The 13,652-nt window shown below is 40.9% G+C and overlaps 1 protein-coding gene across 1 annotated transcript; it reads right to left on the bottom strand.

Annotated features, from left to right (window-relative positions):
- Window positions 1-10,504: 10,504 nt before the first annotated feature.
- On the bottom strand, window positions 10,505-11,888 carry LOC101692890 (tubulin alpha-1A chain-like). Its single transcript, XM_004833880.3, has one exon. The coding sequence runs from the start codon at window positions 11,859-11,861 to the stop codon at window positions 10,506-10,508; it is 1,356 nt and encodes a 451-aa protein (XP_004833937.2). The 5' UTR covers window positions 11,862-11,888; the 3' UTR covers window position 10,505.
- Window positions 11,889-13,652: the final 1,764 nt, after the last annotated feature.

Raw genomic sequence — 13,652 nt, forward strand, 5'->3', positions numbered from 1 at the left:
CTCTTTATAATTTTGACTTTTACTATTTATAAGATAAATATTGTTACTAAGATCTTAGTAAAATAAAAGATAAAAATTCAAGAGTCCAGCTTCTTTGGTCTGAATAAAAACAGATGAGATAAATATAGCTATAGACCCAAGAATTTAAAACTTTTATGACCCATAACTGTTTAGCAATGCATAAAAGAAGAATGGGAAGAGTTTAGTAGCATAGGAAATTGAAAAATGAATACACTGAGTGTATTCAATAAGGAAATTCTCATCTTTGTTACAGATTTCAAGTTCTTCATACCAAACTGCTTTCATGGAAAACCTGAGGAAATTAGGTGTGTTCATACAAGTTTTTATGGATCTTCTGCTCTCTTCTGTGACATGATTATTATAATCCTAGTGGGCTTGGTAATTTCTGGAAAGGGCAGGCAGAGCTGTTTACCAAAAATACTCAATCTTCCTAGTAGTAGATCTCCTACACTTCAGAGTTCAGAAGATGGAGCAGAATATTTACCCATATCTATTGGGTTGCATCTCAATCTACATAAAGTTGGCCCTCTGCTAGAGTCGGGGGGTCCCTTCTCTTCTATTCCCTTCCCTTTTTCTATTAACCCTCTCCCTTTGCCCCTGGATTCTCACTGACACTACTGTTCAGCCTTCAAAGTCAACTTCAGCATCACTGCTTCTTGAATGTCCTTTGCGTCTCTAACCTGAAAGATAACATCACAGCCACATTCTCTCTATATTCCACAACTGCAGCTGTAGATTATTAATGCACAGGACAGGCTACATAATTCATGGGGCCTGTGCAACCATAGAGATCATGTGCCCATGAAGCCAGTCCTACAGATCCATGATACAGATCCATCTACTTGTACAAACATCCAGAAGGCTACCAAACCTCTCTATTGTTGGGATCTATCAGCTTTGACAGTGTTATTCTGTATCATGCCTGTCCAGTTTGCACTCAGGGCAATCCCATACCCTTCCACTGCCTGCTTTGAATCACAGGGGCCAGCCTCTGCAGTCTGTGTTTTCCATTCCCCTAGGTCAGCTGGCTTTGGGTGAGATTTGGCCTATGGAGGACACTGGTAGGAGAATGGAGAAGGGATACTTTTGTCTTCCTTAGGCTGCCTATCAGACATGGATGTGTCTCCGTTGAGACTCCAACTCTTGCTGGTAAGGCTCACTGTGATGCAGCTTTCATCAGGTACCTTGAAATCTCTTTGCTTCAAGAAGAGGCAGTGTCTTTCTATTGTTATGAACCTCTGGAACCTTCTGGAAACCATGAAACCCTGTTCATTTTCTCTGCTCATTCAGCCCAACTCCTGCATTACATTCCTTTGTTTAAAATACTTAATTTCTTTTCCTTTAAGAATCCTCCCTCCCCTTTGGTGAGTGCTGTGAAGTGTGTAAACCTGGCGATTCACAGACCTGTACCCCTGGGGATAAAAATATATTATATGTTTATAAAAAATTAAAAATTAAAAAATTAAAGAATAAAAATACCCCCCCCCCCAAATCCCCAGTAACTAAGGATTATGGTGGAAGGAGCAAAGGGGATGAAAGGAAAGACTTCTGTTCTGACACAAGTGTCCTGACAAGTGTCAGGAAATGTTCTTTCACAATCTTAAAATGAATGTCTAAATAACGTGATATTCTCCCAAGAAATGGTCATTTTTATTTCTCTTAAGTATTTCTAATACTTTCTTCAGGATTAGCTTCTTGTTGAGTTTTAGATTGTAAATGTTCTGTCCAGGAATATCACACAATCAATCTGGTGTTCAGCAAATAATAACATATTGGAAACTTTAAAATGTTTTTTAAATCAATGATACTATTTTACCTCTAGAAAAAAAATCAAAGGCCAATATTTTACTTCAGATATTGAAGTCCAGACATGAGACTCTCAATTAACTCTCTACCTACTACAGGTCTTTAGAACCAAAGCTACCAAGGATGAGTCATCACTCTTTCCTCCTGCTCTATGCTGTTTGATCATAAGAACTTTTTTTTTTTAATTTATTTTTTTAAGATTTTATTTATTTATTTGACAGAGATCACAAGTAGGCAGAGAGGCAAGCAGAGAGAGAGGAGGAAGCAGGCTCCCTGCTGAGCAGAGAGCCCGATGCAGGGTTCGATCCCAGGACCCTGAGATCATGACCTGAGCCGAAGGCAGAGGCTTTAATCCACTGAGCTACCCAGGTGCCCCTGATCATAAGAATTTTTGATTGTGTCACTGAGTATGAAGAACTCAATCAGTCAATGTATTAAGTCCAAAATGGAAAACAATGGAAATCTGTGAGGAAAGCAGGACCTTAGAAATTGTCTAGTCTAAGCTCTTCATTTTACCACTTAGAGGTGCAGGAAGCTAATTTAAAAGTGCTGTGAATCAATCATTTCCTAACTGTTTCTTCTGGTTGCTGTACTCCCAAGAGATCATTCTTCAGGAGACAACCACCTTTGGTCTGAGTGGGAGATAGAAGCAAGCACATACCTATTGTAAGAATGACTATTTTACAGGTACAAGCACACTAGCATCTCTGTAAGGGATCTTATATTTATGCCTCTCAAATTTCCATTTGAATTAGGGTCATTATTGCAGTCTTTTATCTTGTTTTTGGAGGAGCGATTTGCCATTTCACTATCCAATACAGGATAACCTCAGCTAGGAGGGGACTATGCTAGTGGCTACTATGTCAGAATCAAGCTAACCAGTAGGTAGAGTGGATGTCTGCTTAGATGGTTTGATTTGAATTGTGATAGGGAAAATTTCCTTCTATTTAGTCAATTTTCCACTCAAAAGGACATTATATACACATTGATGACTTCTAAAGTTATATATCTCTAGCACCACGTCCTGCTTTGTAGTCTCCTCCCCATGTTTTTTATCCAAGTGGCCGGGTTAAACAGTTTTTTTCTGGCTTTGACTCACTTAGCAGAGAACATTAATCAAGAATTTTCATTTTGGGGTGATGCTACTGCTCCTGCAGCCTCAACTGCTGATGTTCTAGTGAGGCTGGAAGCGTGGTTCCTCTTACAACCATTGCCAACCAGAAAGTGAGGGAACAAAATCCCAGCAGCAGCTACTGATGTTGGGTTTGGAGGTTGCATCCAAAAGAGTCACAAGGAAAATGAATTCAATTTGCATCTTTCCTTCCTTTCAATAGCTTCTCTGGGTCTCAGCGTGATGGTGGAGAGTAGCAGACGGAAATGACATCAGGTCACAGGAGTTCAGCTAGATAGTTGTCAAACCATTCTGAACACCTACAAACTCAACAGGAGATCGAAGAGAAGAGCAGCAATTCTAGGAACAGAAAATCAACCACTTTCTGAAAGGTAGGACATGTGGAAAAGTGAATCCAAAGCCACAGGAAGAGAGACCAGGGGGGGAGGGGCCAGCTTCCAGCAAATGACAGAGTAGTGGAGCACAAAATCAGAACTTTTAAATGTCTGCTCCACTGAAGGATATCACTCTAGGAGCTAAGCAGGGGTGGAGCCATGCAGGGACAGTATGGACTCAGGACCCTCGGGGTCACAGAAAGACTGGGGGTGTCTGAGTGTGGCAGAGTTCCCAGATATCAGAGCGGGGAAGCTGACTACGGAGGCAGAGCGGAGGAGTGAGCTCTCAGCTTGGGGTTACCTTAAACCATGATCTGCAGCACAGTCGGGCCCCTACTTTTTGAGCAGGGACTCCATAAGTGGCAGATCCAGAGAGACACACCTTCCTCCTCTGGAGGCAGGAATCTGCTGGGTTTGGAGACTCCAAACAGGGCTGTGAGCCAGAGACAGAAATGCTCAGTCACAGGGTGGGTGAGCCCAGAGTGCGGCTTGAGACCAGGGAGACTGGAGTGATTGACCCCTTTTCTCTGAGGGCACACTGAGGAATAGGGCCCCGAGCCCTCGGCAACTCTGGGTTGGAGATTGGAAGGCTGCCATTTTCAATCCCATCCTCCAAAGCTCTGTGGAAAGCATTCAGGGAACAAAAACTCCCAAGAGTGATCTTGAGCAGATTTCTTAGCCTGACCCCTGGCAAGGGCGGTACAATTCCGCCTTGGGCAAAGACATTTGAGAATCATTACAACAGGCCCCTGCCCCAGAAGCAAAAACATCCAGTCAGGACCAAGTTCACTGATCAGGAGAACAGTGGAACTCCAGAGCTAGGGGAAAACAATGCATGCAATTCATGGCTTTCTCCCCATGATCCTTTAGTCTTGCAAAGTTAAACTAAATTTTTTCAATTTTTTTTTTCTTATTCTATTTTTTTAACTTTTCCTCTTTCCTCTTCTAATGTTTTTAACTAGTTTATCTTCACAATACTACCTAAAATATTTTTAAACCTTCATTATTATAGTCATATTTTATCCTTCATTGCATTTAACCTTATTTTTTGAATATATATAAGGTTTTCTGTTTTCTAAAAAATTTTGGGATACAGTTTCTTCTAATACATCAAAATATACCCTAAATCTAACACAGCGCTTTGTTCTAGTCTCCAGCCTGAGCACATTCTCTCCCCCCTTTTTTTCTTCTTTCTTTTTCCAACCAACTTATCTTATTGATCCCTTTTTTAGAATTTTTTTTAAATTTTCATCTTTACAGTTATATTCCATCCCTTTATGGTGTTTACCCTTATTTTTGTATATATATGTTTTCTTTCTATAAAATTTTGGGAGGTAGTTTCTCCTAAGAGATCAAAACACACCCAGAATCAAGTGGGTGGCTCTATTCTATTCACCAATCTAATACATATACATACATATATTTTTAAAATTTATTCTTATCCCCTTTCTTCTCCCCCCAGTTTGGGGTCTCCTCTGACTTGGTAAGCATACATTTATCTGGGGTTTTTGCCACCCTTTTAGTATTTTATTCTCTCCTTCATATATTCTATCTGGATAAAATGACAAGGCTGTAAAACTCACCACAAAAACAAAACAAAACAAAACAAAACAAAAAAACGACAATAGGCAGTACCGACAGCTAGGGACCTAATCAATACAGACATTGGTAATATGTCAGGTCTAGAGTTCAGAATGATGATTCTCAAGATGCTATCTGGACTCAAAAAAAGCATGGAGGATATTAGAGAAACACTGTGTGGAGAAATAAAAGCCCTTTCTGGAGGAATAAAAGAACTAAAATCTAATCTAGCTGAAATCAAAAAAGGTATTAATGAGATACAATTAAGAATGCAGGCTATTACTGCTAGGATATATGAGGCAGAAGAGAGAATTAGTGATATAGAAGACCAAATGATGGAATAAAGAAGCTGAGCAAAAGAGAGATAAACAACTACTGGACCATGGGGAGAATTTGAAAGATAAGTGATACCATAAGATGAAATAATAGTAGAATAATTGGGATTCCAGAGGAAGAAGAAAGAGAGAGGGGGGCAGAAGGTATATTGGAGCAAATTATAACCCTGATACAAGAAGGGAACAAGAATTAAAATCCAGGAGGCACAGAGAACCCCCCTCAAAATCAATAAGAATAGGTCCACACCCCATCATTTAATGGTAAAACTTACTAGTCTTATTGACAAAGAGAAAATCCTGAAAGAAGTTCGGGACAAGAAGTCTGTAACATACAATGGTAGAAATATTAGATTGGCAGCAGACTTATCCATAGAGACCTGGTAGGCCAGAAAGTACTGGCATGAAATATTCAGAGCACTGATTGAGAAAAATACACAGCCAAGTATATTATATCCAGCTAAGCTATCATTAAAAATAGAAGGAGAGATAAGAATCTTCCAGGACAAACAAAAATTTAAAGAATTTGAAAACACCAAACCAGCCTTACAGGAAATATTGAAAGGGGTCCTCTAAGCAAAGAGATAGCCTAAAAGTAGTACACCAGAAAGGAATAGAGACAATATACAGAAGCAGTCACCTTAAAGGCAATTCAATGGCACTAAATTCATATCTTTCAATAGTTACTCTGAATGTAAATGGACTAAATGCCCCAATCAAAAGATACAGGTATCAGAATGGATAAAAAAACAAAAAACCATCAATATGCTGTCTACAAGAAACTCATTTTAGACCTAAGGCACCTCCAGATTTAAAGTGAGGGTGTGGAAAACAATTTACCATGCTAATGGACATCAAAAGAAAGCTGGGGTGGCAATCCTTATATCAGATAAATTATATTTTAAGCAAAGACTACAATAAGAGACGAAGAAGGATGCTATAACATACTCAAAGGGTCTGTTCAACAAGAAGATCTAACAATTTTAAGTAACATTGCCTCTAACATGGGAGCAGCCAGCTATATAAACCAATTAATAACAAAATCAAAGAAACACATCGACAATAAAACAATAATAGTAGGGAACTTTAACATCCCCTCACTGAAGTGGATAGATAATCCAAGCAAAAGATCAACAATCAACAAGGAAATAAAGGCCTTAAATGACAAACTAGCCTGCCACTTCCTGAAGGCACATGGAAGAAGAATGAGGCACAAACAACTCAGCTGCAAGAGAAAGGGAACAGGGAACAAAAGTAGAAAAGACTGTTGCCCCAAACAACTCCTCAGTCCCATTTTTGTTAGGTGTAGACAGTAATCAACAGAAGAGCTGAAGAAAGCTAAACATTAATCATATGCCATGTAGATAAACAAGAAGGAAGACAAAATATGTGTGGTCAAGTAGTATAAAGTTTATAGTTGAGCAAACACATTCAAAGGACTTATCTAATTAGCTACAGTTGCTCTGGGGAGGAGGGGACAGATAACGGAAAAATGAAGCAGGTGGCGTTCCACCCTGAACGAGCTGGGCATCCCCAGCTGCTCAGGTTCTAGGCCGTATATCGTCCTCTCCTCCAGAGGCCTGTTGCCAGTATGTGTTTTTCTTAAGGCTATATCTAAACATACTTGGTAACTAGTAAAATTTCCCATGGGTTATATTTTAAGTAATACATTGTTCTGAGGGACAGTTACACTGGACCAGATGGACATCACAGATATATTCAGAACATTCCATCTCAAAGCAACAGAATACACATTTTTCTCTAGTGCACACGGAACATTCTCCAGAATAGATCACATCCTGGGTCACAAATCAGGTCTCAAGTGGTACCAAAAGATTGGGATCATTTCCTGCATATTTTCAGACCACAATGCTCTCAAGCTTGAACTCAATCACAAGAGAATAGTTGGAAAGAACTCAAATACATGTAGGCTAAAGAGCATTATCCTTCAAAGAATGAATGGGTCAACCAGAAAATTAAAGAAATGGATGCATTCCTAGAGATATATAAATTACCAAAACCGAACCAGGAAGAAATAGAAAACCTGAACAGACCCATAACCAGTAAGGAGATTGAAGCAGTCATCAAAAATCTCCCAACAAATAAGAGCCCAGGGCCAGACAGTTTCCCATGGGAATTCTACCAAACATTTAAAGAAGAACTAACACCTACTCTCCTGAAACTGTTCCAAAAAAATAGAAAAGGAAAGAAAACTTCCAAACTCATTTTATGAGGCCAGCATTATCTTGATCCCAAAACCAGACAAAGACCCCATCAAAAAATAGAATTATAGACCAATATCCTGGATGAACACAGATGCAAAAATTCTCACCAAAATGCTAGCCAATAGGACCCAAAAGTACATTAAAAGGATTATTCACCACAGTCAAGTGGGATTTATCCCTGGGCTGCAAGATTGGTTCAACATCCACAAATCAATTGATGTGATATAATACATTAATAAAAGAAAGAACAAAAACCATATCATATTCTCAATAGAAGCCAAAAAAGCATTTGACAAAATATAGCATTCTTTCTTTATCAAAACTCTTCAAAGTGTAGGATGGAGGGATATTCCTTAATATCATCAAAGCCATCTATGAAAAACCCACAGCAAACATCATTCTCAATGGGGAAAAACTGAGTTTTTCCACTAAGATCAGGAACACAGCAGGGATGTCCATTATCACCACTGCTATTCAACATAGTACTAGAAGTCCTAGCCTCAGCAATCAGATGACAAAAAGAAATTAAAGGCATCCAAATAGGTAAAGAAGTCATTCTTTGCAGATGATATGATACTTTATGTGGAAAACCCAAAAGACTCCACTCCAAAACTTTTAGAACTTATACAGGAATTCAGTGAAGTGTCAGGATATAAAATCAATGCAAAGAAATCAGTTGCATTTCTATATACCAACAACAAGACAGAAGAAAGAGAAATCAAGGAGTCAATCCCATTTACAATTGCACCCAAAATCATAAGATACCTAGGAATAAACCTAACCAAAGAGGCAATGAATCTATACTCAGAAAACTATAAAGTACTCATGCAAGAAATTGAGGAAGTCACAAAGAAATGGAAAAGCATTCCATTATCATGGATTAGAAGAACAAATATTGTAAAAATGTCTCTGCTACCTAAAGCAATCTACACATTTAATGCAATCCCTATCAAAACACCATCCATTTTTTTCAAAGAAATGGAAGAAATAATCTCAAAATTTCTTTGGAACCAGAAAAGACCCCAAATAGCCAGAGGAATGTTGAAAAAGAAAGTCAAAATTGGTAGAACACAATTCCAGACTTCAAGCTCTATTACAAAGCTGTCATCATCAAGACAGTATGGTACTGGCACAAAAGCAGACACATAGATCAATGGAACAGAAGAGACAGCCCAGAAATAGGCCTTCAACTCTATGATCAACTAATCTTCAACAAAGCAGGAAAGAATGTCCAATAGAAAAGACAGTCTCCCCAACAAATGGTATTAGGAAAATTGGACAGCCACATGCAAAAAAATGAAACTGAACCATTTCCTTACACCACACACAAAAATAGACTCAAAATGGATGAAAGGCCTCAATGTGAGACAGAAACTCATCAAAATTCTTGAGGAGAACACAGGCAGCAACCTCTTCAACCTCAGCCACAGCATCTTCTTCCAAGGGAAGAAGGCAAGGGAAACAAGGGCAAAAATGAACTATTGGGACTTCATCAAGATCAAAAGCTTTTGCACAGCAAAGGAAACAGTCAACAAAACCAAAAGATAACTGACAGAATGGGAGAAGATATTCTCAAACGACACATCAGATAAAAGGCTAGTATCCATAATCTATAAAGAACTGATCAAACTCAACACCCGAAGAATAAATAATCCAATCAAGAAATGGGCAGAGGACATGAACAGACATTTCTGCAAAGAAGACATCCAGATGGCCAACAGACTCATGAAAAAGTGCTCAACATCACACAGCATCAGGGAAATATAAATCAAAACCACAGTGAGATACCACCTCACACCAGCCAGAATGGCTAAAACTAAGAAGTCAGGAAACAACAGATATTGGAGAGGATGTGGAGAAAGGAGAACCCTCCTACACTGTTGGTGGGAATGCAAGCTGGTGCAGCCACTCTGGAAAACAGCATGGAGGTTCCTCAAAAAGTTGAAAACAGAACTACCCTATGACCCAGTGATCGCACTACTGGGTATTTACCCTAAAGATACAAATGTAGTGATCCGAAGGGGCACGTGCACCCGAATGTTTAGAGCAGCAATGTCCACAATAGCCAAACTATGGAAAGACTCTATATGTCCATCAACAGATGAATAGGTAAAGAAGATGTGGTATATATATACAATGGAATACTATGCAGCCATCAAAAGAAATTAAATCTTGCCATTTGCGATGACGTGGATGGAACTAGAGGGTATTATGCTGAGTAAATAAATCAATCAGAAAGGCAATTATCATATGATTTCCCTGAATGAGGAAGTTGAGAGGCAGAGTGGGGGGTTTGGGAGTAGGGAAGGAAGAAATGAAATAGGATGGGATTGGGAAGGAGACAAAGCATAAGAGACTCTTAATCTCACAAAACAAACTGAGGGTTGCTGGGAAGAGGTGGGGTGTGGAGAGGGTGGTTGGATTATGGACATTGGGGAGGATATGTGATATGGTGAGTGCTGTGAAGTGCGTAAGCCCATGATTCACAGCCTGTACCCTTGGGGCAAATAATACATTATATGTTAATAAAAATAATTAATAAAAAAAAGAATTTTCCTTTTCTTCCCCCTGGGATTTCCTCCAATGCCCCAGAACAGACAGCTGGATCTGTTCAGAGCATAGGCAACTAAAAGGTTAATGATGTTAACAAGCCTGGAGAAACTATTGATCAGCAATGGTGGGGAGCTAGTGAATAAGGGCTCCTGCCCCCTGCCCTTCAGACAGACAATCCTGGAGGCATTTTGTATATTTTCTCAGGTACTTTTGAGGATTTGAGTTTTCATTGCACATGGCAGCAACCTTAATATCAAACTTTTTTTTTTTTCCATTTAAGACAGGGAATACTTTATTCAAACCCATCAGAGAAATGGACAGCTTGGGTCTGTAACAATGCATTGTGTTTTAAAGCATAGGTCAGTAATTGTATATGAGAGTCTACACTGCTACATACAAATTAACTGATCAGAGCACTTTTCAATATTCAAAACAGAATAAGCTTCCCTGTAAAAGCAGCACCTTTGTGACATTTTTAACTTTAGTATTCCTCTCCTTCTTCTTCACCCTCTCCTTCAACAGAATCCACACCAACCTCCTCATAATCCTTCTCAAGGGCAGCCATGTCCTCACGGGCCTCAGAAAACTCTCCTTCCTCCATGTCTTCCCCCACATACCAGTGAACAAAGGCACGCTTGGCATACATCAGGTCAAACTTGTGGTCCAGGCGAGCCCAGGCCTCAGCGATGGCTGTGGTGTTGCTCAGCATGCACACAGCTCGCTGGACTTTGGCCAGGTCTCCACCGGGCACCACAGTGGGAGGCTGGTAATTAATGCCCACTTTGAAGCCAGTGGGGCACCAGTCCACAAACTGGATGGTATGCTTGGTCTTGATGGTGGCAATGGCAGCATTGACATCTTTGGGAACCACATCGCCACGGTACAACAGGCAGCAAGCCATGTATTTACCATGGCGAGGGTCACATTTCACCATCTGGTTGGCTGGCTCAAAGCACGCGTTGGTGATCTCTGCTACAGAAAGCTGTTCATGGTAGGCTTTCTCAGCAGAGATGACAGGGGCATAGGTGGCCAGAGGGAAGTGGATACGGGGATAGGGCACCAGGTTGGTCTGGAATTCTGTCAGATCAACGTTCAGGGCTCCATCAAATCTGAGGGAAGCGGTGATGGAGGACACAATCTGGCCTATCAACCTATTTAGATTAGTGTAGGTTGGGCGTTCAATATCAAGGTTTCTACAACAGATGTCATAGATGGCCTCATTGTCTACCATGAAGGCACAATCAGAGTGCTCCAGGGTGGTGTGGGTAGTGAGGATGGAGTTGTAGGGCTCAACTACAGCTGTGGAAACCTGAGGGGCTGGGTAGATGGAGAACTCCAGCTTGGACTTCTTGCCATAATCGACAGAGAGACGTTCCATCAGCAGGGAGGTGAACCCGGAACCAGTTCCCCCTCCAAAGCTGTGGAAAACCAAGAAGCCCTGAAGACCTGTGCACTGGTCAGCCAGCTTCCGAATTCGGTCCAAGACAAGGTCAATGATCTCTTTGCCAATGGTGTAGTGCCCTTGGACGTAGTTGTTGGCAGCATCTTCCTTGCCTGTGATGAGCTGCTCAGGGTGGAAGAGCTGGCGGTAGGTGCCAGTGCAAACTTCATCAATGACTGTGGGTCCCAGGTCTACAAACATGGCCCGGGGCACATGCTTGCCAGCACCAGTCTCACTGAAGAAGGTGTTGAAGGAGTCGTCTCCTCCCCCGATGGTCTTGTCACTTGGCATCTGGCCATCGGGCTGAATGCCATGCTCCAGGCAATAGAGCTCCCAGCAGGCATTGCCAATCTGGACACCAGCCTGGCCAACGTGGATGGAGATACACTCACGCATGGTTGCTGCTTTGCGTCTGCCGAGCAGATGGCGGAGAGGAAGAGGAGAGCAATATCAAACCTTTTGATTGGCCTTTCTTCATTCCTGTTCCCTTTTCTTATTGCTGGCCCCTGTACCTCCTAAAGAAACTACTGGCTCCAATAGTCCTTGGGCTCTGCCAAGCTAAGACAATACCTAATTGATGCTTTAAATTTCCGTACCCAAAAGATAACTCTTGATCCTTCCATAGTTTTTTTCTCCTCTAGTTCTCTCAGGTCAGTTAGCTATAACTCCATAAATACAGTTACTTAAGTCAAAAACCTGAGATTCATTCTGGAATCCTCTCTCTCACTGCCCTGCTCTGCCACTCCCATTTAATCCATCAGCAAACTGCTCTGTCTCAAAAACAAATCCAGAATCTCAGCATTTCTCATGATGTGCACCACTTCTGCCCCTTGGTTAGGCCACCATCCTTTCTTGCCTGGAGTATTGTAAAAACCTGTTTTCCCATTTCTAGCTTTAGCCATACATTTGTCAAGTGACTTCATTAAAATCAAGTTGTCTCTGTCCAGAAACCCTCCAATGGCTACCCATCCCATTTAAAATAAAATCCAGGTTCCGATGGTTCATAGGCCCAGTATAATCATATTCCCAGTATCTCTTCATCCTAAGATTCTATGGTTTTCATCCTTATGGTAATCCAGCCCACTGGCCTTCTCACTTGCCACTTGGATATGATAAGCATGATTGCTCCTTGTGTCTTGCATTTGTTGTTCCCCTACGTGGAATGTTTCTTCCCACCAGAATCAGTATTCTAGGGGGTATAGCTCAGGGGTAGAGCATTTGACTGCAGAATCAATATGCTCCCTTCCCTAACTTCCTTTAGGCTTCTGCTCAAATGTTGCTCTAAAGAGAGACCTTCACTGACTAATATCAAATATAAAGCAAATCTGGACTTAGTAAGGAGAGACTTCTGTTCAAAAGGGTTATGACAATAGTTGCGGGGGGAAGACTATTTCAATAGGGAGAGCACCATGACCATGGGATCTACATCCATTTCCAGGGTAAGGCAAAAAGAATTTTTATTTTATAGGTAGTTAAAAATAAAGCTAGAATGAACCAGGTATGGGATAGTATAATCACGGCTTATTATAATTGGATAGTAGAACAGAGAATGTTTGACCCTGAGGCCAGCCTATTCTTGGGCATGGGGGATGGGGGGGCCTTGCTGACTCAGGGTAAGGATGGACCAAAGTTCAGGATCATGGAGGAAGAAGAGAAGTTTAACCAAAGTTTGGTTAACAAAGATGCTGTTCCAATTGATCCATGGGGACAAGCAGTTCAGCTAATCATTTATGAAGCAGGAAAGGGAATTTTGAGGATCCTCGTCTGGCCTTGTCACAGGAAAGTAAGAGAGGTATCTACAGGTCTCACCTCTGCTATATGGTAAAAGGTGGTCCTTTTCAGTAAGTGGATTTTTTGGAATACAAAGGGTGGAGGGATTTCTTAACCTTCCCTGTTTTTTAGGATCACAGGACTCAGGTAATACTCAAAAGTTGTCACCACTTGAATATAGAAGATTCCTCCTATGGAACTTTTATCGTGAGCCAGATGGCATACTTATTCATTAAGTCTTTCCCAACCTCCAGCTACAGTAGGGCCCTGCTGGATCTCTACCACTGAAAAGAGTGTCTGGCATAGAGCAAGTGCTGAGTACCCATTTATTGGATACGAGGAGTCTGAAAAACAAATTTTTTTGAGGGGTTCTGGAAAAGCAGACAGTGGGTTGAGGTTCAGGAAGGCTGATCTGGA

This window comes from Mustela putorius, unplaced genomic scaffold (genome assembly GCF_011764305.1).
Source record: "Mustela putorius furo isolate JIRA1106 unplaced genomic scaffold, ASM1176430v1.1 tig00003834_pilon_pilon_pilon, whole genome shotgun sequence".
Classification (NCBI taxonomy): domain Eukaryota; kingdom Metazoa; phylum Chordata; class Mammalia; order Carnivora; family Mustelidae; genus Mustela; species Mustela putorius.

What these genes read in the sequence shown, in the direction of transcription:
- LOC101692890 (XM_004833880.3), bottom strand. Translation starts at nt 11,861, where the DNA reads ATGCGTGAGTGTATCTCCATCCACGTTGGCCAGGCTGGTGTCCAGATT.